Below are 25,792 nucleotides of genomic sequence, written 5' to 3' on the forward strand. Positions count from 1 at the left end.
TTTTCAGTTTAAATACTGAAACAAAATTTGAATGGAATTTTATCAAATTAGTAGTGCATGTTGCTAATCCTCAGCAGCAGGTGGCAGCAAATATATATATATGTATATATATGTATATGTATATTATATATATACATGAGTTATTTCTGTAAGAGGAGCTAAATTGTGAGAACACAAAATTGTGCCAAAATAGATAGCAAGCTTGACCTTTGCTATTTAAGATTTATTACATATAATAAATTTATACTGATCACTTGGCATAAATGAAGTGATTGCATAGAAATGTCACTTGAACAGAGTGGTACTTGTTGGTTGGCAGCTTTCCTCCAAGAACTCCAAAGTTCTTTGTGCATGGGCCTTGCCTGTGCTTCAGGTTTCTTGGGTTGATATCATTTTAGTTCTGGGATGGATGGGAGCAGCTCCTTGAGGTGATAAATGTCTTTGGTAAAGTAATTTAAGACCATTTTGAGAGAGGGTCTGGAGGAGGAAGGGGGGCAGGGGTTGTTTGGTGTTTTTTTTTTTTTAAGCTTCCACTGTAACTCCCTCTTCCTGGCTAGCATTTTGCATGTAAAAAAGCATCTAAGCATTTTTAATTTTCCAGCACTTTGGTGTAAAATATGCTTGGGCTTGTGTTAAAATAGCAGCTATCTTCTAGTTAACCATCTCACTGAAGTTAGTAGGAATTTATGTACAAGATGGAAATTTGGCAGGGACCAAATGACTATGAGTTCTGGCAGGACTTTATAAAAATGCTGCTTTTGTTATCCTAACTCAGTTTTTCTTTATTGGCAAGAGACACTTCTTGATGACCTGGCCACAAACAAGAAGATTCATCTATAAAATCTTTCTTTGATGCTTAGAAGTAAAGCACCAAGTGGAAGGGTTTTGGTTAACATTCAGCAAAACACATTGCTGTTTTGAAGGTTGTATAGTAAATGGAATTTAATAGACAAACTCATACACCACTGCAAAATTGCCTTAGTGTGTTTTGATCAATATATTGGGTGTGTGTCAGCTATCTGTGACCTCTTCAATGTACTGGTAAAGTTTCTAACTACTGTCACTGAAACTTTTGTCATTGACAGGAGCTGTTGGAGAATTGTGACTTCACTAAATTTCATTCTTTGAAACCGAAGCTGATTGAAGCTGTGGATAACATGCTGGCCAACAAAATTGCTTCTCTGATGAGTCTGATTAGGCAGGAAGAGAGCAATATGCCCACAGAGATGGTACATGGTGGAGCATTTGATGGCACCATGGCAGGACCTTTTGGGCAAGGATACGGAGAAGGTGCCAAGGAAGGAGCTGATGAAGAGGAATGGGTTGTTGCCAAAGATAAGCCTGCTTATGATGAGATTTTCTACACCCTGTCACCAATCAATGGGAAAATATCAGGGATTAGTGCAAAGAAGGAGATGGTGACTTCTAAGCTACCCAACAGCGTTTTGGGGAAGATCTGGAAACTTGCAGACTGTGATGGTGATGGGATGCTGGATGATGAGGAGTTTGCTTTAGCAAAACATCTCATCAAGATTAAACTGGATGGGTATGAACTGCCTGGCACGCTACCTCCCCACCTGGTGCCACCATCTCATAGGAAACCTCTCCAGACAGCAGAGTGAAAAAATACAAGAAGAATGAGGAGTTTGGAAATCTTTCACCAAATGCGCTGAAACCACCAAAATTTGAAAAATAGGCTTAGATCCTTAAACCTCACAGCACATTTCATGCAAGTTACTGAAATTAGAAGCATGGTAGCAGGGAAATACTCATTTAGCTGTCCCTGCTGCCCTTCACCCAGACATGCTTATCTCAAGTGCCTTGTATTATTGTAAGGTGAAAATGTTTTTGTAGTCCTGCTTCCATGTCTTGCTGCCTTTGCAACCATAAAGCAGAAAAGGCCATGCATAAAAATCACTGACCTTCACCAAACCTCAGTACTTACCAACCATAAGTTTCTCTGAAGTATTTTTAATAGCCCAAGGAAGCTCTAAATATTTAATTCACCTGCCTATGCAGGGGAAATTTTCTGTGCTAAAAGCATAGTATAGGCATCGAGTGAATGTCAGCACATTTGTAGTCTAAGAAAAGGCCAATTATAAAAGGATTTTTTTTTCTTTATTTAATAGGATGTTACAGAAATAGAGAAGAGTCATGAGGGAAGTCCTTTAAGTGGACAGAATACGAGCAGACTTGTTTTAAAACCTCACTGATTGTAGCTAGGACTGCAAAATATTAAAATGTTTCTTAAAATTTGTCACTGTTTGTCTTGTTATCTGAAGATGTGCTTCTTCAGTTTTATGTAGCACTATACAGTTAGGATTATCATTAGAAGAAATATATCTCCTCTGTTCCTTGGTGCTGAAGTTCCCTTTGATGTTTCTTTAGCTGCTCTGCAGACAATGAATTCCTGGATTGTTCAAATTGACAGCAGAATGTTTTCATAAGGTTAAAAAAAAAATAATCACATTTCCATTAAGATCAGTCCTCATTTTCAGGTGAGAAAAGGTGCATTGCTCAAAGTTGGCCTCTTCAAAGCACATGGAATTGTCTCTGGAAATTTTCATTAGTGTTTGATGTCTGTTTACAGATAATTATACAGTTATTTGTATGTTTTTGGGATACAGAATATTTTTAAGAAATTTTTTCAAATTCTTTCTTTTGCCAACATGTAGCTGACAACTACAGAAGAAAATTTCAATCCCTGAGGTGGCAGATTTGAAAGCTGGGGAGACTAATGGGAATCTTTACATTTATTGTGATGAATCATAACCTGGTCCTTCCTGATACTATTCTATTACTGAAAACAATTCATCAAAGAAATGCCTGCTTCATAAACATTCTCTAACAACACAATCAAAATTGACCATACTGGCTGCTTACAATTGTATTTATCAATACCTTAGGAGAACACAAATTTTTGGCCCTGTGAACTTGAGCTTCCAGGGAGGGCCTTTTCTTCCTTTTTCTGAGATCAAACTTGGAGGTCAGTTTTAATCTGTGTAACTGAGCAGGAATTGACTTTTATTCCATTTGTAGTGTGAAATACACTGCACATCAAAGGCACTGTAATTTGGAGTTCTTTGGCTCACAAGAAGTGGGAGCAGTAGAACCTTTTGAGGCAGAGCAAGCAAAAAAGGGTTTTAGCTTTTTTTCAGTAGGGGGAAGGAGGGAGGGAAGTAGTTTGGGTATTGTCTCCCAGTTAGGATTTTAGTCCCACTTAATGATCAGTTTTGTACATGACCTAAGAAGGGGCTCACCCACTTTTTTTCACATAGTACATTTCTAGCTTGTCAGTGAAGTTTAATACTTCAGATCTTTCCAAACCCTCCTGTCTTTCTGTACCTGTTCTATTCTGTTTTGAAATTATTACAATTAACTTTTCCAGGACTCTACCATGGGAAAACAATGAAGCTATTTTAAATAATGGCAGAAAAACACCTTTACCTTGCCAGGCTTCTGGACCTGTATCGAGGATGTCCTGGCATAGTTAAATTTTTTCTTGAGTATTTACTTGCTTTTTTAATTTAATTTTAGGTATTTCTCTTTTTTTCAACTATACCAACTTTACTTGTTAGACCTAAGTTAGGAGCCAGATTAGCCTTAGGACATCTCTCTGCACTTCAGTAGAGCTGTGAAACTTGACTGTGAGTCAGGAGTGTGACTCTGCAGAGTAACTGATTGTTCTGTGTAATTTATTTTTGATTGAACAAAAAGTAATCTATAGGCATTGTAGGAGTTGCTTAAACAAGAAAATGCAGTCTGCAAAAGTAATAATGTATTCTTGTTTGTGTGGAGCTACTGCAGTCAGTAATGAATTCATACACTAATGACTCAACTAGCTTGGTAAGAAAAGCCACCAGGACTAAGAAAGCAAAATTGTGTATCCTGACTACTGTAATGTGGGCAAAGCTGAGAGGATTGGGAAGTTGCTGTCTTCTGACTGTCTGCTTTACCTTCCTCTTTCACAGCACAGGGGCCCAGGAGTGGACTGATGTTTGAGGTCCCACTAGCCCAGAGGTGATGCTCCAAATGCACTGGAGCCATGTGATCCTGTGCCAGTAGGAATATCCTGCTCCTCTCACTGAAGGGTAGTTTCTTGGTTATTTTAATTTATTTTTCCAGCTTTAGTGATGGTAAAAAGGAGAATACAGCCTTTTCTTTAGTCTCCATGACAGTGTGGTAACTCAGGCTTATGGGAGACATATGGAAATGCATTATTTTGGTAAGTTAAAAGATTATTTTTTTTTGTCTAGATGGAGTTGAAATGTTTGACTTTGTTTTCTGTAGAATTCAGAAGAGAAAAGCACAAAGCATGTGTAGGAGTAGAGGTGGATTCTCAGTGTTTCTCTGGAGGAATAGAAGTGTTTCAGGATGGGTACACAGTGCTACATGCAGAGATGTGTTTCTAGATACATGGTGCAGCGTGCTACCATCCTAATTAGTCACTAGGAATAAAGTACATTTCATGTGGACATTAAACAGCAGTTCCTTGCACAGCTAAACTGGTGTATAGTAGGTTGCTGTTGCTCTTCTCACTGCCTCCTCACAGTCCCATGGACTTGCTCCCATTTGCCTTGCTGGTTCTCTGGCTTTTCAGATCCTGCAAGCCCACTGAGTTGGTTAAATCACCCACCCAGCAGTTGGGTTGATGCTCTCTGAAGTTATTGAGTTAGGATGATGAGAAAAGAGCAGGATTACCTTCTCATGAAATATGCTCTAAGTAGTTATGGGGGACAGCAGCATGAGGTGACCTTTAGTGTTCCGTTTCATGTTACTAAAATCTGCTGGAGAAAGACTTGAGGTGTTAGATGTATTTCCCCTTTTTATGCTTGGGGTTTTGATTGCATTTGCTGAGAGACCATTCAAAATTATCAATAATTCATCCTGTGAAATCAGTGCCCATTCGTGTGGTCTGCAGAAGCAGCTGCTTTTACTGCCTCTCCAGCTATCCTGCAACACACTTTGGATTCTCAACCCTAATTCTGCTGCAGCAGAAATTAATTCTAATTTTGTTGTCGAGCGGAACAGAAAATAATGGGCTACCACTCATAAACACAGGACAGGACAGCAAGAACCTTCTAAAGCTGTAAGAGGTTGAAAGTGGTGAATTAAAGATTTTTGGGCCAGGGATGTTAGTTGGGTATGGTATGGATTTGTGTGGAGTATCCAATCCCAGACTTTCAGCAACATTATTCATCCCCAGTACTTGAAAAATGCCCTCATTTCCTTCCCTTCCCAATGTGCACTCACTGAAGTGGATCTTTATGTTGTTGAAATTCAAGAAAAGTTTGAAGTGAATGGTTTGCTGTGTGTGTATAACTTAGCACTGAGAGGATGAACATGAACTTTGTTTTCTACTTCATGTGCTCACCTTTTCTAATATTTTTGTTAAATACTGTATTTTTACTTCTCAAAGGCACTCTGGTTATTGAGAGAAGGCTTGATCTGTGCAGTGTGCTTCAGTTTGTCCAACTAGGCAAACAGATTTGTAAGTTCATTATTGTTGCACTTTTATTACACAATAAATTCCTTGCACATACTGTAATATATTTTAATATGCTTTGTAATCATTTTTAGAAAGTGATGATACAAATTGCTGAGTTAATAAACTAATATTGAACTACCTGGGATTTTCTTTTGTAAATTCTTTTTTCTGGTAAGTAATGGCTTGGATTTTGTAATCCTGCTATTTAAGGCTCATAGACATAGTAGCTATTTGGCAAGCTCCTTATTTTTCCACCTCAGTTTTTGTATCCCTAATAGGTTATAGCTGGTTTATGTGCCCTTGAACTTGATGAAATTACTGCCTGCACCAAGGCTTTACTACAGAATTAAATTTATATTTAACAAATAAACAAAAAACCACTTCCAGCACCTCTCCTTAATTATCTATGTATAGCAGAATATAATTTTGGAGTTTCTTAAGGTCTAAGCATGGAAATTTCTTGAAGTCCAAGTGTTAAGATAAATCAGAAATTTCCTGTGTGGTTTGAAGGCTTGAAACTTGACCTGAGAAGCAATTTTAACTTCAGTGGCATTACTGACCTTGAAAAATAAGAGTAGATGAAATGTCATTTTAGCAAAAAGGACTTTGTTGCTATGTTTTTCCAAAAAAATCTGAGGACATCTTTTCACAGCGTGCTACATACTCCTTAAAAATAACCAATTATATCAATATATAACTGCCTAAAATAATTCTTCCCTTGCCCCTCATTCTCCCAGACAACTGGAACATCTCTGAAGATACAGCTGTGCCCCCCAGGATGCTGCAGTTTAGCTTTTGCTCCTGCCACCAACAAATCTGAGTTTCTGCAGAGTTCAAAGGGTTTGTATGTAGCAGTGCTGGCAGTCTGGGTTCATGGTGGTCGTGCTGGGTATCACATGAAAGGGAATATTTCACATGCAAACAATATGTTGTGGGTTTCTGGAGGCTCCACTGCTGTTGAATTCCAGTGGCTTGTTTGAAGTGTTCTTTAGAAAAGTCAGAACTAGTTTGGAGGAGATGGAAGTTTTAATGGGATTCGGAGGTGGCTGTTTGCTTCTTTTTAGAAGAATGATGTTTTTTCACCTACAAAACATCTCTGGGTTGGAAAAAATTGGGGTGCACTTCATAGTTAGTGGTTCTGCTCTCATCCATAGTTTATGGTTGGACAATGGGAATAGCAGATGAATAACCACACTACTAGTTTGACTAAGTTTTGCAGCCTAATATTTGGCACCCTTAAACTGTGAAGTATTTCTATTTATGCCTACTGTGCAATTTCATTTCTTCAAGCCTTGTTGCTGCCTCCCACGTGTGCTGTATTTGTAAGAGCTTGGGAGCACAGATTACTTTATTCTGAGCTTCTCTGATACAGATTGCAAGTATTTACTGTGAGTGCAGAGAACCTTTTAGAAAACTTGGCCCATGGGTGACCCTGCCTGACTTGAGTGGGAACTGCAGAAGAGTTGTGGTGCTCAGGCAGATGAAGGAACACATCTGCTGAAGGTGCCTTCCTTCACTCAGGCTTCATGGCAATCAGATACCTTCTGGAAATAAATGCCCAAACAAGCAAACACTTGTTGTGATCAGAACACAGTGAGGTACACAGGTTTTTCACAATTAAAGGAACCTTGACAGGCTTGAGAAGTGGGCCTGGGGAAAGTGTATGAAGTTACAAGGCCAAGTGCAAGGTTCTGCACCTGGAATGAGGCAATCCCATGCAAGAAGGCAGACTGGGAGGAGAAAGGATTGAGGGCATTCCCTGAGAAGAAGCACTGGTGGTGGAACAGGAACTTAACATCAGCCATCAATGTGTGCTTGAAGCTGAGAAAGCCAATGCTGTCCTGGGCTGCATCAAAAGCAGCACAGCCAGCCCATCAGGGGAGGTGATTCTGCCCCTCTGCTCTGCTCTTGTGAGACCCCCCCTGAAGTACCTGAAGTACCATGTCCAGTTCTGGAGTCCCCAACATAAGAAGGACACAGAGCTCCTTGAACGTGTCCAGAGGAAAGCTTCTTTCCCAGATGCAAGACTCTACACTTATCCTTGTTGTAATTCATTAAATTTCTCCTTTCCCAGCTCTCCAGCCTGTCCAGGTCCCTCTGGATGACAGCACAGCCTTCAGGTAAATCATCCAGACCTCCAAGCTTTGTGTCATCAGCAAACTTGGTGAGCAAACACCCTGCCCCATCATCAGGATCATTGATAAAGACGTTCAACAGGATGGGACCCAGCACTGATCCTTTGGGGACTCCACCAGTCACAGGTCTCCAGCTGGACTGTGTGCCATTGATCACCACTTTTTGGGGTCTCTTGCATGGCCAGTTTTTAATCCATCTCACTCTCCATTCTTCTGTCCCACAATTCCTGAGCTTGCTCAAGAGGATGTTATGGGAGACTGTGCCAAAAGCCTTGCTAAGCCAAAGGTAGACCACATCCCCTGGTCTCCCTGCATCTACCCATTCAGTCACAACATCATAGAAGGCTATCAGATTAGTCCAGTGTGATTTCCCCTTGGTAAACCCATGCTGACTGCTCCTGATAAGATTTTCTCTTCCATATGCTTAGAGATGACCTCCAGAATGAGCCACTCCATGATCTTTCCAGGGATGGAGGTGAAAGCTGGGGTAGGGCTTTTTGCATGGGAGTCTTGAGAGAGGACAAGGGGCAATGGTTTGAAGTTTAAAGAGGGAATATTTAGTTTAGATATTATGAAGAAATTCTTTACTATGGGAGTGGGAAGACACTGGAACAGGTTGCCCAGGGATGCTGTGGTTGCCCCCTCCCTGCAAGCATTCAAAACCAGGTTGTATGGGGCCTTGAGCAACCTGATCTAGTGGGAGGGGTCCCTACCCATACAATGGGGCTGGAACTGCATGATCTTGAAAGTCCCTTCCAACCCAAACCATTCTATGAATTCTATTGAGAAGTCCTCTATCTACACTGGTTTTCTGACCTCAAAGGAAAAAACATCTTCGCTCATGGGAGTCATGGTACAGAAATGGGTTCCTCTCCCTTTTCCTCCAGGATTTCATGCTAGCACAGTTACTTTCTGGTCTAGTGCATACTGGAAACTCATTAGTGCCTAGCTTAATTTGTTGTCTCACCTATTCTTTCCTCTGAGATGGACCTTGTCCATGCCCTTTCCAAGCTGTTGGTAGCACAGCATCCTGTATTCTGCTTCAGCCTAGAGCTCTGAAGATTTCATTATAATGAAAGTAGCTCACTTGATATGGATGTTATGTATCTCTCACTGGATGCTGCATTTCAGGTGTACTGTAAGATTTCCATGTATGATTACAATTTTTAAAAAATATTTTAAATAAGGAACTGATGAGAGATGCTGCTTATACGTAGTGGTTTCCTATTTCTGATCATTCTGGATTTTCTGAAGTACATTCATTTCATGTCTAGGCTGAAAGTACGAAATTAACCAGCAATGTAACTAAAATCATTAAGTTCAGGCCTTGGCAATTTTAGCTACAACTGAGATATAGCAATAATAATTGCAAATTTTAATTGCAAATTGAGATAATAGAAATTTTCCTCCACTTTGCACTTTTCTTCCTTCCCTCTTGTCTACTACCATTTGCACCCTTCTTATTATCTCTTTATACAATAATAATATTTTTTGCCAGCTACTTTTAATCATTCCATGTCTCTGGGTGGCCTTCATAATGAAAATGGGAAGCCTGGGCTGAGAGGAAACTGGGATTGTAAAAAGTCATCTGCTGACTGGGGCAGTGGGGGCCCAAAATTTGGGAGCACACCCTGGCATCCTCTGTTCCCTAAGGTGCAAAGCTCTGGCACTAAGGGTGCTGGGAGCCAAACTGCACGTAAGTCTCAGGTTTTTCTTTCTTTGATATGAAGAGCTAAATGCTTTATCACTCCAGTGTATAAATAACCCCTGAAAACACAGCTGTAAGGGAGAAGTAGTTTTTCCCTCACACAGTGTCTTCCTAAGTAGCAATGAATATGAATGAAAAAATCTGTACTATATGAGGAAAATACACTACTTAGATCTAGCATTGCTCATATAGTGATTTCTAGGCCTACTTGCTGAAGGCTCTTTTGTCACTTGATCTATGTTTGTAGGAAATGGAAAGAGAATTAAAGTCCTCCATCCCATGTGATGTGATGTGACAAAAATATGTCTCTTGAATCAATCTTTTTTTTCCTTTCTCCCTGCTATGTTGAAACGTTCTGTCAATTAACATAGGTTTACCTCACCATATGCCTGACAGACACCTGAAAGATAAGAATGCTTATCAGGTCATCTCCTGGTGCAGGGTGGAGACCAAAACAACGAAAGTAGCAGGACACCAAAAAGACAAAAAGATAAGTCTGGAAGTCTGTGTGTATCAGGGACTTATGCAAAAAAGGGACTCTTCTTCTTTTCCTGTATAAAAAAGCCCAGGAGAAAAGGAGAAGGCTTTCTTCTAGACCCCCCCTCTCTCGGCACTTGGGCTTCAGCTCCGGGACAGAAGCGGCAGGAGCGACAGACCCTGCGCACCCGACCACAGCCAGAGGCCAGGGCCGGCGGACGGTGATAACATCTTAATTACTCCTTCTTTTCTCTTCTTAACGACTCTTCTCTCCAAAGTAACTAATTGTATAAATCCTAAATAAATCCTTTTAACTTGTTTAAATCATAAAGCCTGGTTATTTTCGTAAATTCACGCGCTGTCTGTGAGTAGTGGCTGAATTTTCCTCGCAAACAAAATATAAATAATAACTTGGATCCTAACACCATGTGTTCATCCCACAAAGCCTTTGAAGCTTTTCTGTGAGCTGTATGAGGTTCAGAAACAGAAGGAAAATGTCGAGATAACATATACAGCTCCAAGGAGAAAACGTCTTTAATTCATGACTAAACAAGCAAATATATATTTTCTCTTTCAGAAAGATGACTGGACCTCTTTGTGCCAGGAAAAATAAATCCATCTGATTTTGCTTTAAACTGTCCTCTTTCAAATGCAGCGAGGGGCTCCGGTTCCTTTGGATGATGTAATCCGACTGTTCTGCTTGAATTCTGCTCCCTGTTGATGTCATGTTGCCTCCAGCCAACTCTCCACAGAGAAAGGCAACTTCTACTTTAGACCAGAGCATGGGGAAGCTGAGGTTTACAACAATGCAGCATCCCAGGGTGATGGTTCAGATCCTCCCAGGCAGAGCTCAACTTTAAGAGGCGCTGGGGCTCCATCCTCCAGGACCCCTCTGCCCGAGTTGGGGTGGCATCCTGGGGACTCCAGTGACAGCAGAGCTGGGAAAATCAGGTATGTGGGGACAGAGTGGGGTGTGTCTGGGGGGGGAGAGCTGCAGCCCCTCAGGGAGAGAAGCTGGGAGGTGTATTTGGCTCTTTAGGAACGAGGCTCAGCTGCAAGGGGTGTGGGAACAGGCAGTCATAGAATCATAGAACTGGCTGGGTTGGAAGGGACCTCAGAGATCATCAAGTCCAACCCTTGATCCACTCCCGCTGCAGTTCCCAGCCCATGGCACTGAGTGCCACATCCAGGCTCTTTTGAAATATCTCCAGGGATGGAGAATCCACCCCTTCCCTGGGCAGCCCATTCCAGTGTCTGATCACCCTCTCCCTAAAGAAATTCTAATGTCCAACCTAAACCTCCCCTGGCACAACTTAAGACCGTGCCCATCAGTCTGTGAGGACTGATGGATGGAGGTCTCCACACCTTTCTGGAGCTTCTTTGGGCTGTCTTTCTGATTCCTCTTTGCCCTTAGGATCCCAAAAGAGCAAACAGCTTCTTGCAATAATTGCTGCCTGCTGCTCTCTGGTGTTCTCAGTATCCCCAGCACAGCTCCTCTGTGCCACCGTGAGGCCTCAGATGTGCTGTAATTCAAGATGTGGTTAGGAAATCCTCTGGGATCATGGCTCATCTCACCTGAGGCAGCACTGCCATGAGAAAACTGAACATCAGCTGTTTGCTGGAGCTGGAGAAGGTGGCAGAGGGGGAGGGCAGCCTCTGGAACCCAGGCTGCTGGCCCCAGGCTGCTTTCTGCACTCCCTTGACACAGATGTGGTCTGTAAGATCCTGAGTGGGAGCTGCCTTCCCACTCGATGGAGTCCAGGCCCAGATGTTGTTCCATGTGGAAGCAACATGGCTGGAAACACAAGGGGGGATAGAGGGCTGGCTTGGCCTTGCATGTGTTTGCACTTAAAGGACTGATTTTCTTGGAGGCTTTGGGGAACTTTCTTCTCCTTAGCAGAGCTCAGCCAGCATCTTCACATAGCTTCAGGACTGTGTGCATGCAAAGGACATGGAATGGGATGTGATGGGCTGTGGCAAACCTTCCACCTCAGCCATGTGAGGGATAAACCCAGTCCTCTGTAAGAGCAGGAATGAGGATGGCCACGTGGCTTTTAAACCAGAGCTGGCTTGGGTCAGCAGCAGCTCAGCCCATGGGTGCACTAGGTACAGGGAAGGGCTTATTTTGTTGTAGGGATGCCAGCTGTGAGTGGCTTTATGCAGGGACATTTTGGGACATGAAGGCATCTGCACCCAGCTGTGTCAATGCATTCCCTTCTGCCATCCCCACGGCTGAGACTGCAAAAAGTGGCAATTCTAGGATAATGAATGGCAGGGCACCAGGGTTGACATTTGAAGTAGACTAAAAGTGTCAGTCACAAGCAAAAATCTGGAGATTCTGGAGAGGTTTTTTTTGTTGTCTGAGCCTGACTGTTTAGGGGAGTGAGTTGGTTTCTGGCTGTATAGGTTTTCTTCTTTGGTTCCATCGATGCAATCTTTGCATTTCATAATGATGCTCAACATCCAGAAAAAAGACATTTTTTACATCATCTACTCAGCCCATGGGTGCACTAGGTACAGGGAAGGGCCCATTTAGTTGTAGGGATGCCAGCTGTGAGTGGCTTTATGCAGGGACACTTTGGGACATTAAGACATCTGCACCCAGCTGTGTCAGTGCATTCCCTTCTGCCATCCCCATGGCTGAGGGAAATGATGGGGGACACCAGTGCTGCCATCTGGAGAGTAAATCCAAGGATGCCTCCAGAGGACCAGGGCTCTGCTATCCTGGTTAAACTCCTGGGGGTCAGCCCTCACTCAGGTCACGGGTGGGAGTGGAAGCAGCAAGCTGTGCATCAGCAAAGCACTGCTGCTCCCATGACTGTCACTTCAGTGCTCTTTGTGACCTGGGGCTTCAATGCTTCCTATCCTAGAGAAGAGCTGGGAATTCACATATGTGCTGGAGGAGGATGACTGTATTTTTAAAAACATAAAAATAATTAAAATGGTAAGAAAAGAAGTGTCACATCCGTCCTGTTGTTGGCAGGAGTGGAAGGGCAGTGGGGGAAGGTCTGGGGACAAAGGAGCTTTGGGGTTCCAAGCCAAGCTGCTTGGGTGTGCACTTTGTTTGATCTCCACAGTCATCTTTCCCTCTTATGCAAAAGAGGACTGTGGGCAGATAAGGAAGATTGTCCCTGCTAAGAAAAAAACCTAACGTGTCCTTCATGGCTACTAATTTGCAGACCCACACCAAGGTCCTTCCCCTCATGAAAAAACAAAAATTTGCTGCCATCATGGAAAACCACTGCAGACTGAAAACAGGGCAAGGGAAGGCTGCTTTTCAGGCTCTTCTGATTCCTGAGGTTGGTGGCAAGGCTTCCCTTCCCTAAGGAGGGACCAAGAGAGGGCCTGAAGGGGTGATTTTTTTTTTTTCTTCTCCCTCCAGGAAACTGCACACAAATATTGTGCCCTTCCTTTTACCTCGTTAGGATATAAATAACTGAGGAAATGGTTTTATTTATCATTGTCACATAATTTGAAGCCACCATTCAAACTTTGAACTGTAGGTATATACTATAAAGGGAGATAAATATTCAGAAATTAGTGAAATTTTATACCAGAAGTTTGATTGCCTTGAATCATTTTTAAAAGGAAAGCCAGTGTTTCACACATTTTGTTTTTTAGATAATTATTAACTTGCAATAGGGAGGAATGCCTGCAGCCAGGGCCGATCCACCTACTGGTCCTCTGCCTTCTATTTCATAGGATCAAGGACATTTTCTCAACATGGACAACACAGCCAGCCTGTACCAGGTTTAAGCCAACAGCCTACAATCCTACCTTTAGAAGAATGTAGGCATAACTAAAAGCAAGACAGAAAGAGGGGAATTATAATCAAGCACTGAGCTTAAAGAAATGATGTAAACAGCTGCTGAATAAAAATCCCTTCCCTTCAGTCATCCTATTCCCATTTAGTGATCATTAAGTTATGTTGTATTAGATGGCTAGTGAGGACAAGGCCAGGAAATTGGAAGGAATGTTATGGTTAGTACCTGTAACATATGTATTCCATTTTTTATTTTTAGCTGTCCTATGCAGTGCTATGTATGACATTTCTCTAGGGGGTGTGTGTGTGTGTACAGATTTTGTTGGTCAAGCTGTATCTGAACTGACTTTGGGGGGCTTTGTGCATTTTTTCTGTGTTTGCTTCCACCATTTTTGGATGCTAACTAAACTATACTTGCCAGAAGGGAAGAGACTACTGCCCCTTACCTCATCTCTGAGCTGGACATCTTCACTTACAGCTTCTGATTTCAGATATCTGCCCATTTGAAAGCAGTGATTCCCAGCAGCAACCCTCTGGTTCCTGGTAGTGATGCCAGGTCAGTGAATTCTGTGCTCATACAGCCTTGGAAGTGATAGAAAGGACTCACTGCTATGTAAGTCTCCAGAATTTTTTTTTTTCCTTTTGTTGTTAACAAGAAATCCATCAAGAGTAAACTTGGGAAGTTGCTGACACTGTCAGCTTGATTGCAATTTGCCTTCCCAGCAGTATGGATCTGGGCACCCAAGCTTCCTCAAAGCAATGACTGGCAAATTCCTAACACTTCACAATTTCCCCTTTGGATTTGCTGTATCCCAGTTTAACCACTAGAGAATTGCTCTAATCTTTGTACTCTTTGCTTTGCTTTCATTTTCAGACTCCATAGCTGGGTTCAGTTTCAGATAAAAACTCCTTTAGATATATCCTTAGATAAGAATTCTTTAGAAAAGTAGCCTGTGATCACTCACAGCCCTCACTGAAAATGCTGAAAATGCTCTTTACCAAACCATCCACACGATGGATGATTATTTTCACTGCTTTATATCAATTTTGGTGCTTTTCAGTCATTATTTTTGAATGTAAGAATCGGCCAAGGCCTGGGACAACCTTTACTCATTGTGTTCTGATGAGTTATTTCCTTCAGATCAGATGAAAGGTTCATAGGTAGATCATAAATACTTGGTCTCTGTTCCTGAATTCAAAGGTTGCTTTGCATAAACCCAGCAAGCTGAAGGTAGGAATAGGTGTGGATCTACAACTGAAAATCATTCTCCAGCAGGACCAACTGCTGAATGTCAGAAAGGAGTTCCTCCAAGCCTGAGTAAGTAATTTTTTTTTTAATATTGTGCTTTTTTAGTATATGTGCTTCTTTTGCACCTAAATGAAATCAGTTCCATTATTGTGCAAGAAAAGGGGCAGAGAAGAGCAAGTTGGCTGCTTAGGGGTCTGGAGAACAGGTAGGATGAGGAGAGGCTGAAGGAAATCAGAATAGGAGGCTAAAGGGAGTCCTTATTGCTCTCTACAGCTACCTGAAAGGAGGTTGTAGTGAGGTGGGTGTTGGGCTCTTCTCCCCAGTGACCAGTGGTAGGACAAGAGGAAATGGGTTCAAGTTGTGCCAGGGAAGGTTCAGATTGGATATTAGAAAAAAATTCTTCAATCAAAGAGTGGTGAAGCACTGGAACAGGCTGCCCAGGGAGGTGGTGGAGTTGCTGTCCCTGGAGGTATTAAAATAACAGGTAGATGGGGCATCTCAGGAGATGATTTAGTGGTTAGAGTGGTGCAGGACTAGCAGCTGGTCTGGATGATCTTGATGGTCATTTCCCACCTTGATGATTCTGTGATAGTTCAGGATGGCTGCAAAGCTCAGATAATAATCCCTCCCAAAAAAGGAGCCTGCAGACATTCTGAGAACTATCTGACAAATTCAGCAATGGCATTATATTTATATATTTATATATATTTAATATATATTTATATATATTAACCCATATATTTAATATGGGTTTGCTACATGGGAGTGAATTTTTACCACACCTCTGGCAGAAGAAGGCAAATCTTTCAATATCTTCTGCTCACCAGATGGAGAAAGTAAGCAGTGCTGAACTAGTCCAAAAGATCAGAAAATATTCTGAGGTCCTTCTTTGTAGTTCCATTTCAAACTTTGCAAATTCTTCCCTTCCTGATGTTCTCATCAGTTGTCATGATCATGATTTTGTGTTTTGTGAATCAAAAGGATTCAGAGCCCACAACAACTCAGAGCTGGGCCTTTGGAAAATGACCACTGAATATTTGGGAAGCAGATCACCCTGTTCCACACCTATGAGTTTATCAGTTTGTTATTTTTTCACTGCCTTATGTCTTTGCAGTGGGTTGACAGCAGCAGCCACCTTTCTTCTCTTCTACCATTCCAACAGATTTCTTGGTTTTGCAGCTAGGCTGATAACCAGGTAATATTTATAATTATGGCGGTAGTCCAAACAGATAATGTTTGATCAGTAAAGATGTCTGTAGCTGTGTATCTTACACTGGTGTTTTGGGGTTTTTTTAACTGATTCTCTTGCCTTCGTAGCAGCAAGGTCACTGCTGTTACAGGTTTATACCATAAGACAAATTACTCCAAAAGACTTGAGCTTTCACTTGAGCTGAAATCCAGTTTATTGCGTCTCAGACTCTAAAGGGAAGACTTCTCCTTTTTAATTTTCCTGAATATGAAGCTTGAGTGCTGTGATGAATTACAAGCCTGATTTTTCACTGAGATGGATGAGGCAGACAAGTCTGTGACAGCCTGGAGTAGAATAAAACTTCTGACTCCCAGCCCAGGATCTTGTCCATGTGATTATGAACCCACATCACTGTTCTTACAGTGACAATATGCAGAAACTGAATTAATGAGAGGAAAGAATCAAGTTGGTTCCTTCTCCTTTCTATGTAGGCAGCAGGTGGCAGGACCTGCCGAGTAATGAGCTCAGTCGGTGCTCAGCCTCACCTGTGCCCAGTTAGGGCTGGCCCAAGAGCGCATGCTCAAAGACCAAGGGCCAATAAAAGGTGGGGCCTGAGACTGGCAAAGGGCTCATTCTGAAGCAGGTCAGCAGCTGTGCTGGTTGAGGCCAGTCCTCTACTGATCCTGTCCTCACTCAGAGCCTATCATCGCTTCGAAGTTCATCTCCTGCTACATCTGGTGGGGAAAGCAGGCATAGACTCTCATCTAAACCATCTTCTCCAAGTGAACTTCTCATCTTTCTTCCGGAACTTGAGAAATTAGGGTAAGAGAGACCCCTTTTTTCTCTTATTACTTACATTGCTAAGCCTCTTGTTGAAAGATGGGTCTTACTGCCAGTAAACCCACTGAAGCTGCCGCCACCGAAAAAATTGCGGCACAGGCAGAGAGCCAGGAACTCCTTGGCTCCCCGGGTCCTGTCAAAGCCCGGGACTTATGGGAAGAGGTTTATGATCTACTGGCGGACCTCAATTCAAAAGAAATTAACGGCGACATCATCGGCGCCGATAACACTTGGAGGGTCGTATGCGGCCTACTGGCGATGATGAAAACCGAGGTGAAGGCGGCACTCGCCACTGCCACACCTCCATTACTAAAAACTGAAGCGTTCCCCCCCAAGAAAGTGCCTGCATTCTCCACCAGATGTAGCAGGAGATGAACTTCGAAGCGATGATAGGCTCATTCTGAAGCAGGTCAGCAGCCGTGCTGGTGGGAGGCCAGTCCTCTACTGATCCTGTCCTCACTCAGAGCCTATCATCGCTTCGAAGTTCATCTCCTGCTACATCTGGTGGAGAAAGCAGGCAAAGACTCTCGTCTAAACCATCTTCTCCGAGTGAACTTCTCATCTTTCTTCCGGAACTTGAGAAATTAGGGTAAGAGAGACCCCTTTTTTCTCTTATTACTTACATTGCTAAGCCTCTTGTTGAAAGATGGGTCTTACTGCCAGCAAACCCACTGAAGCTGCCGCCACTGAAAAAATTGCGGCACAAGCAGAGAGCCAGGAACTCCTTGGCTCCCCGGGTCCTGCCAAAGCCCGGGACTTATGGGAAGAGGTTTATGACCTACTGGCAGACCTCAATTCAAAAGAAATTAACGGCGACATCATCGGCGCCGATAACACTTGGAGAGTCGTATGCGGCCTACTGGCGGTGATGAAAACCGAAGTGAAGGCGGCACTCGCCACTGCCACACCTCCATTACTAAAAACTGAAGGGTTCCCCCCCAAGAAAGAGCCCGCATTCTCCACCAGGTGTAGCAGGAGATGAACTTCGAAGCGATGATAGGCTCATTCTGAAGCAGGTCAGCAGCTGTGCTGGTTGAGGCCAGTTCTCTACTGATCCTGTCCTCACTCAGAGCCTATCATCGCTTCGAAGTTCATCTCCTGCTACATCTGGTGGAGAAAGCAGGCATAGACTCTCGTCTAACCCATCTTTTCCGAGTGAACTTCTCATCTTTCTTCCGGAACTCGAGAAATTAGGGTAAGAGAGACCCCTTTTTTCTCTTATTACTTACATTGCTAAGCCTCTTGTTGAAAGATGGGTCTTACTGCCAGCAAACCCACTGAAGCTGCCGCCACCGAAAAAATTGTGGCACAAGCAGAGAGCCAGGAACTCCTTGGCTCCCTGGGTCCTGCCAAAGCCCGGGACTTATGGGAAGAGGTTTATGACCTACTGGCAGACCTCAATTCAAAAGAAATTAACGGCGACATCATCGGCGCCGATAACACTTGGAGAGTCGTATGCGGCCTACTGGCGGTGATGAAAACCGAGGTGAAGGCGGCACTCGCCACTGCCACACCTCCATTACTAAAAACTGAAGGGTTCCCCCCCAAGGAAGAGCCCGCATTCTCCACCAGGTGTAGCAGGAGATGAACTTCAAAGCGATGATAGGCTCATTCTGAAGCAGGTCAGCAGCCGTGCTGGTGGGAGGCCAGTTCTCTACTGATCCTGTCCTCACTCAGAGCCTATCATCGCTTCGAAGTTCATTTCCTGCTACATTTCTAAGCAGCAATTTTATTTCTGTTGGAAATATTGTGGCCTGAAGGCCAACAGCAGCATTTCAACTCAGAGAACGTAACACAGTTCAAGCACTGCACTGGAAGTGATTTGCAGATCCCTTTTTCTGACAGTCTAAGATCAGTTCCCTGTCCCATGCTTCCAGCCCACCCAAAGAATTTATTGGTGTTTTTCCAATCGTGCTGCTCCCCGTGGAATGAAGTAGCTGGGGAGAGACTGAAAGAAATTAAAGTAACAAGAGATACAGCTCACATTTTCATCCTGAAACTAGACTTATGTTTTAAAAGAGATAACTCAAGGAAGTAAAAAATAAAGTTAAGTAAAATTAATTGTGAAGTACAAGCAAAAGGACATTCTAGTGCTGTGCTGGGTGTGGTATTGAATCTTGTACCCATTGGGACTGGGTTCCCTACCTATGCTGGGCATCTCCCAGTTTTTTGTAGCTGGCCAGGCAGATCTTCTCAGCACTGAGCATCTCACTGGATTTTCTGACTTCCTAGGTGAGCATGGGTACTGAATATGAAATAGATCACATCAAAAAGCTGCAGGAGCAGCGGATGTCCATGCAAAAGAAAACCTTCACCAACTGGATGAACAATGTCTTCTTCAGGAATAATGTAGGTAACTCCTTTCAACTTGGGAATTGTTCTCTCTTTTTCGTTTTATGTATTTCACCCATTGTATTATTTTTTATGGATTTTTCATAGAATCATAGAATCATAGAATAGGCTGGGTTGGAAGGGACCTCAGAGATCATCAGGTCCAACCCTTGAACAACTACCGCCACAGTCACCAGACCATGGCACTGAGTGCCATATCGAGTCGCTTTTTAAATGTCTCCAGGGACAAAGAGTCCACCACCTCCCCAGGCAGCCCGTTCCAATGTCTGATCACCCTTTCCGTGAAAAAATTCTTTCTAATATCCAATCTGAACTTCCCCCGGCACAATTTAAGACCATGCCCTCTTGTCTTGCTGAGAGTTGCCTGGGAAAAGAGCCCAACCCCCCCTGGCTCCAACCTCCTTTCAGGGAGTTGGAGAGAGTGATGAGGTCTCCCCTGAGCCTCCTCCAGCCTCAACACCCCCAGCTCCCTCAGCCTCTCCTCATAGGATCTGTGTTCGAGTCCCTTCACCAGCTTGGTTGCCCTCCTCTGGACCTGCTCCAGCACCTCAATATCCTTCTTGAACTGAGGGGCCCAGAACTGAACACAGTACTCAAGGTGTGGCCTTACCAGGGCTGAGTACAGGGGCAAATTTTTTTTTTTTTTTTTGCATATTTTCCTGAGTGCTGTCATTACACAGCTACGCAAGCAAGGAACGTTTTGATTAATCAGTGTTAATCAAACTATATCTTTACAGCCTGTATCTTTAACCTTACACCAGTCTGCATTGTCCATGTTACCAGTCTCCCCTGAAAGCAGGGTTCATTTTTGTAGACTTTATAACCCTCTCATATTGTGATGTCCACTGTATCTTGGTGATCATATCAGAAGAAGATCTTTCCTTGGTTTTCTTTTTCCTGTAAACAAAGAATCTACAAATAACTGGATTTCCTCTAACTATGCTCAGGTCTTAATGTTTTGGTCAAAATCTAAGACCTTCAGCTTGAGCTGCTGCTCAGTAGCTCTGAAACATGAGCCTTAAGCACAGCAATTTCAAGCACAGTCCCATGCAAGTACAAACCAGTTTGTTTGCAGTAACTCTCAGATTTCCAAAACTCCTCAGTGTACATTTAATTGGTGTGTACAAGGTTAACTCCAACATATTCCAAAAGTGTTCAGTCTTACTGAAAATAAACTGATTTCAGGCACCAATGGTGTAGCTGTGTTCCAGTAGGGAATTACATCATCCCAAACCAATTTTCATTTCTAGTCTATAGTTTATATTAAAGAAAATGGATCTTGATGACATCAAGCAGCACCAGGACTCTTAGTTCCATTCTAGCTCATCACTATTATATGATATTTCAGGATTAGATGCTTTTTTTTTTTTTTTTTTTTTTTTTGGTGGAAAAGGCAGCCTATGAACACAAGAAACCCTTAAATTTGTTTTTCTTATCATTAGAGAAGAACTGAAAAACATATTCTTATTTTGTCACCTGCAGAGAGTTAGGTTTTTATGGCATGGGTGATTTCCATTTAGCTACAAATAAATCCATATACTTGCTCATTTTAAAAACATCTTCAAGTTCAAAGATTAAAATGTCAGCCATAGCTTCATGCACAGGGCTTGTTCATCTATCATAAAAGCATGAGGAAAAAAAATCTTGTGAGACCTTCCAGACCATATAGGGTAAGAAATGATGCAGACTGACAGCTTATCTCAGTCTTCCCAGCAGTGTAGTCTCAGCTTTTCTGCACACATTTTAATGGGATTGAATCATAGCACAGGACACTTGGAGTGTTCTCAGTTGCACTCTTGACTACTTCAAGCCTAGCACTAAGGGTGCTGTTGGATTTAGTTTGTTTAGCAATCTGGGACTGATATCTTTATGAGAGGAATGATGCAACAAAGCTATTAAAACTATCACTGGGTGAGGCATAAAGCAGATAAATGAAGAATGCATCTTTAAGAATTTAACTTTTTTATGCTTATATGCCATAGGCAGAATTTTAAATTCATTTAATATGCAAACCCAAATAAAGTTGGAAATGAAACAGGGAGTTTTTCATGGAGGTAGAGCTGTAAATTTGTGTTCCACACACGGTATAGATTTAAAGTCCATGTAGCTATTGTCTGAATTAACTACTACTTAACTTCAGATTTATTTATTTTTTTCTCAAGACAAAAAGATTATTTACTGAGACTTCAAAATCAGTAAATTATTGTTTGGTGTATGGTATGGGTTTAATGTCACTTCTTTTAGTGGTGTAAGGAAACACCCAAGGCAAGTTCTTATTAGGTCAGAGTACACACTATGTCATGTTGTGCCACCTCAGCATTGGGTGACCTCACTACTGGCAGAAATGAAATAGATTTTTGTAAAAGATCTTAATCTTTTGCTTAGTGTGAGACTGGCAAAAACTGTGGAGATTTTGCACTGTAGCTCAGGTCTAAGCAGGATGTAAAAGATTTTCTTGAGACTGTGCAGTAAAAACTGAGTCAATTGAGTGGGATTAGCAGATCAGTTTTAAAAGGAAATGCATTACTCAGAAGAAAAAGTTGAAAAGATTAATTTGAATTGAAATTCAAAATGTCAGGACTTCCAAAATGTTTTTGAAAATGCTCGGGTTTTAAATTTTTCAAAATCTGCTTGTTTCTTCATTTGCCAGTTATATTGGTTGTGGTGTGGGTTTTTTTACTTCAGATTATTTTCATAAACAACGCCAGTCCTCCTGAACATCCATTTTTTTGTGAGTTAAGATTAACTTTTTGCATATAGGCACTGACATACAGAAGACTCAGCGAATCAGCCCGAGTAATGTTGTTTGTTAAAAGATCAGAAATAGAGGGTTCTGTGGGCCAAATGTTCAGCCAGAGTCTGTATTGCCTCACTGGTATTTACAGGTAAAGGTGGAGATAGAAGATATTTACACAGGCTTGAAGGATGGCATTGCCCTCATGCAACTCCTGGAGCTGCTCTCTGGAGAAGCTTTGCCCAGACCGAACCGGGGAAAGATGAGAGTGCATTTTCTGGAGAACAACAGCATAGCCATAACCTTCCTGAAATCCAAGGTAAGTTGAAAATGACTGTTACAGATCACAACAGCTTCCATATGTTACTGATTATAGTATTATCTTCATGATTATACCCCCCTCTAGTACACAATGAGATATTCTTTGAAGACAGGACAAAGGCTTTATTAAAAGGAAAAAAAAAAAAGTAATCAGTTTTGAATTTCTTTGTTATTTGAGTAACGTGGCTTAGAAACAGTTAACATTTCTCCAGAATGAGTCACACTTAAATGAAAATTTACTGCATTTCTACATCTTTCTAGATGTTATGTTTTCCCAAATGTTGGGGGAGTGCAAAAATCATTAAGCAAAGGCAAAGCTACCTGGTATAAAAAATGGGGATTTTTAGGACTTTGTTTCTAACAGTTTCATCAAGTCATTGCTGTGGGTTTGTTTATTCCAGTTGTGTGATCATTTCTAAAAGATAGTATGTAATTTATTTTCTTTTCCAAGCAAGCAACTTTCTAAGCAAATGACCTCTGTGGAAATCATCACACTGAATTCCGTGCTATGTATTCCAAAGAGCAGGGAAGAGGTTTGTAGCAGTAGATGTGGGAAAGTATCCATTGTCTGGATTTTTCTTGTTACAAAATCAATAGAATACAGCACGGGGCTCCAGCTGACTCAGGGTACACACCATGGAAGTGAGATGTGCTCATCCATGCTCCAGCAGCTGGACCAGCAAACCATCTCTTCCCACATGAGTCCAGCTTCCAGAGAGAGGGGATTGTGCTGGTAGCAGGAGCCAGTAACTTGTTCCTACTTCTTGAAGAGATGTAGCCTTGTTTGCATTAACTGCAACCCAACTTCTTTCTCAAATGATGCTGAAAGCAGCCCTGGCTTGTTTAGTAGGATGTTTGTACTGTTTGATGCCTCCAAGAACTACCTGCTGGATGGATGGATGGATGGATGGATGGATGGATGGAGACCAGACAGAGGAGATGGTCTCTGAGTTTGCCCTGCCACTAAATTGTCTTTCTTTACTCCCCTTAACCACCTGTTTTCAAAACCCTTGTAGGGATTTTCAGTTTTTGAGACCACTGCCCTTCTGCCATGTTATTGCTGAAACTCATTCTTGGAGTATGTGAGAACTTGGGTGTGAACATGGGAGTTTGCAGATATATAAATATATTAAGAGATATCATAAGAGTTGTTTCCTTAAGAAAACAGCCTGAACACTCTCTTCAATAATACTTTGTGACACAGATGCCTCCTTCAAAGAGCTGGGTGTAAGCACCCTTATGCTGAACAGATTTTGGTTTATTAGCAGGTACAAGTAAAAGTGATTGGTCCTGAGAATATTGTGGATGGTGACAGAACCTTAATCCTGGGACTTATTTGGATCATTATACTTCGATTTCAGATTTCTTCTATCAAGCTTGATAAGGTAAAGTTGCATCTTTATCTTTTTTCCTGATTAGAGCCTTTCACAGACTTAGTAGATTTCCAGGCCTGTAAGAACTACTTTCAGGATGGTTCCCACCCATTTTGATCATGCAGCTCTGTAATATTACCCAGGAGTTTTTAAAAGCAATGGAATTCATTTTACAGTTTCTCAAAAGGATGGAAAACAGTAACTTGGGGATGGATATGATATTCACCTTCCTCACTCTCTTCCACAAACATTCTATTGGCTTTTCACTTCAGAAAGATTTCTTCTGGTGACAGCTTTCTATGGATTTGAACTGCATGCTTCTCCTTTGCTTTCTCTGAAGAAAAATATTCTTTTTTAAATTATTTAACATGCACTCCAAGTAAATGAAAGACAAGATCCTATGAGCATAATAGGAAATCAAACTTAAGAATTTCTAACGTGAGACCTGGATTAATTATATTTTGTCTACGACTTCCCATTCACACCTAAGGAAGCAAATAAATGGAGCTTTGCTTCCCACTTGATTTCTACAAACCCTGCAGAATAGAAACATTTAAATACTGCAGTTTACATCATAATTTCTGAGTTAATTCAACTAAGTTTTACTTTAATAGGAAACTTGTTTAAAAACCTGTTAAATCATTCTACCTTCATGGCAGATATAGTTTGCACCTTAGTGGGAATTTGTGAATAGGACAGAACATAGAGTGATCTTGGAAACCTAAGCCTAACCTCCCTCATGTTACTTTGATACATTTTCAACACTGATTTTATTTTTTCCTTCCCTCTTTTCCTTTCCTCTTCACAGGAAGAATTTGGAGGCAGAGCTGATGTTCTGTTTGCCAATGAAGCTTTACTGCTCTGGTGTCAGCATAAAACTGCCAGCTATTCCAATGTCAATGTGATGGACTTCTCCAAAAGCTGGAGTGATGGGCTGGCCTTCAATGCCCTCATACATGCTCACAGGTAAGATCTGATAGATCAGCTCAGGGAGAGTTGCTCAGTGCTGGTTTTAGCTCCAGCAAAAGTTGTTCTGGTTTCTGTTTGTCAAGAAATGGTCAAATTGTCCCTTTCTCGCTGAAAAATCTCCTTTCTTAAATGGATTTTGTCTCCCTGGGGAAGGAAGGACCAAAAGCTCTCATTTGGTCATTCCTCTTTTTTTTTTTTTTTTTTTTTTTTTTGACATAATATTGAATTTTCCATATTACACCTCTGAACAATGATGTCCATTATTTCATCTTAGTCCCTCAGTCATATCCCCATCTCTCTTGGTCAAAAGTTTTTAGAGACATTTCAGTGACTGGGTTTACTGGGTGTACTCTGGGAGCATGTATTCACTCTGGTTCATTTGTAGCAGAGTAAGATGCCTCTCAGTCTCTTTCCTTCTCCCTTTTCTGGCTCTTTGAAGAAGTGTGATGAAAAAACCCCAAGGCAGGAGATAAAAACCACCCATGAGGACCTTGACCGTTTCCTCTACCATTAACAGTTCTGCTGAATCTTCTTGGCAGGACACTACCATGGGATCCTGTAACTTGCCCATCTGGGAATCACCTCCTTTTACAGAAATTCCTCTCTTGTGGTCTTTGAGTTTCACTCATGAGTGAAGAGAAGGGCAGATATTTGCTGGGTGTGGTACTTCAGTGGCATAAAGGACAATTTTCCTCCTGTCATACAGGGAAGGGATGACGCTCTTGAATGAAGCCCAGGATCAGGCAGCATTACTGTCATATTTCTTAGTCAAATAAAGAGTTTATGGTTTATAATCTGAAAGAATTTATGACACAGACATCTTGCTTCCTCTCCAACCCTTCTCTTCTCCTTTCCCAGGCCTGATCTTATCCACTATAGCTCACTCCGGCAGGACCAGCCCATCAAAAACCTCAACAATGCCTTCAGTGTTGCTGAGAAAGAACTGGGAATCAGCAAACTGCTTGATGCTGAGGATGTAGCAGTACCTTACCCAGATGAGAGATCCATCATGACTTATGTGTCCCTCTATTACCACTTCTTCTCCAGGATGAAACAAGGACAGACAGTACAAAAGCGACTCGCCAAAGTAAGTTTGTTGTTACCTGAAGTTAAAAATTAAATACATAAAGATAAAGTTGTGTTGGAAATATTTTGTGTTTGTTTTTGTTTTGTGTGAGCTCAGCCTCAGGGTCA

At 42.0% G+C, this 25,792-nt stretch overlaps 2 protein-coding genes across 2 annotated transcripts in view; both read left to right on the forward strand.

Annotated features, from left to right (window-relative positions):
• Positions 1-5,628, forward strand: part of EHD4 (EH domain containing 4) — a 31,475-nt gene extending 25,847 nt beyond the window's left edge. Inside the window, exon 6 of the mRNA XM_071744680.1 lies at positions 1,086-5,628. Coding sequence (XP_071600781.1) covers positions 1,086-1,622 — 537 coding nt within the window. The 3' untranslated portion in view covers positions 1,623-5,628. The remainder of the gene's footprint in view (positions 1-1,085) is intronic.
• A 13,459-nt stretch (positions 5,629-19,087) lies between these two features.
• SPTBN5 (spectrin beta, non-erythrocytic 5) overlaps positions 19,088-25,792 on the forward strand; it is a 100,213-nt gene continuing 93,508 nt past the window's right edge. Inside the window, exons 1-5 of the mRNA XM_071744664.1 lie at positions 19,088-19,198; positions 22,087-22,254; positions 23,522-23,641; positions 24,438-24,595; positions 25,457-25,685. Of these exons, the coding sequence (XP_071600765.1) occupies positions 19,088-19,198; positions 22,087-22,254; positions 23,522-23,641; positions 24,438-24,595; positions 25,457-25,685 (786 nt within the window). The remainder of the gene's footprint in view (positions 19,199-22,086; positions 22,255-23,521; positions 23,642-24,437; positions 24,596-25,456; positions 25,686-25,792) is intronic.

The sequence above is a fragment of the Heliangelus exortis genome, chromosome 5 (genome assembly GCF_036169615.1).
Source record: "Heliangelus exortis chromosome 5, bHelExo1.hap1, whole genome shotgun sequence".
Classification (NCBI taxonomy): Eukaryota; Metazoa; Chordata; class Aves; order Apodiformes; family Trochilidae; genus Heliangelus; species Heliangelus exortis.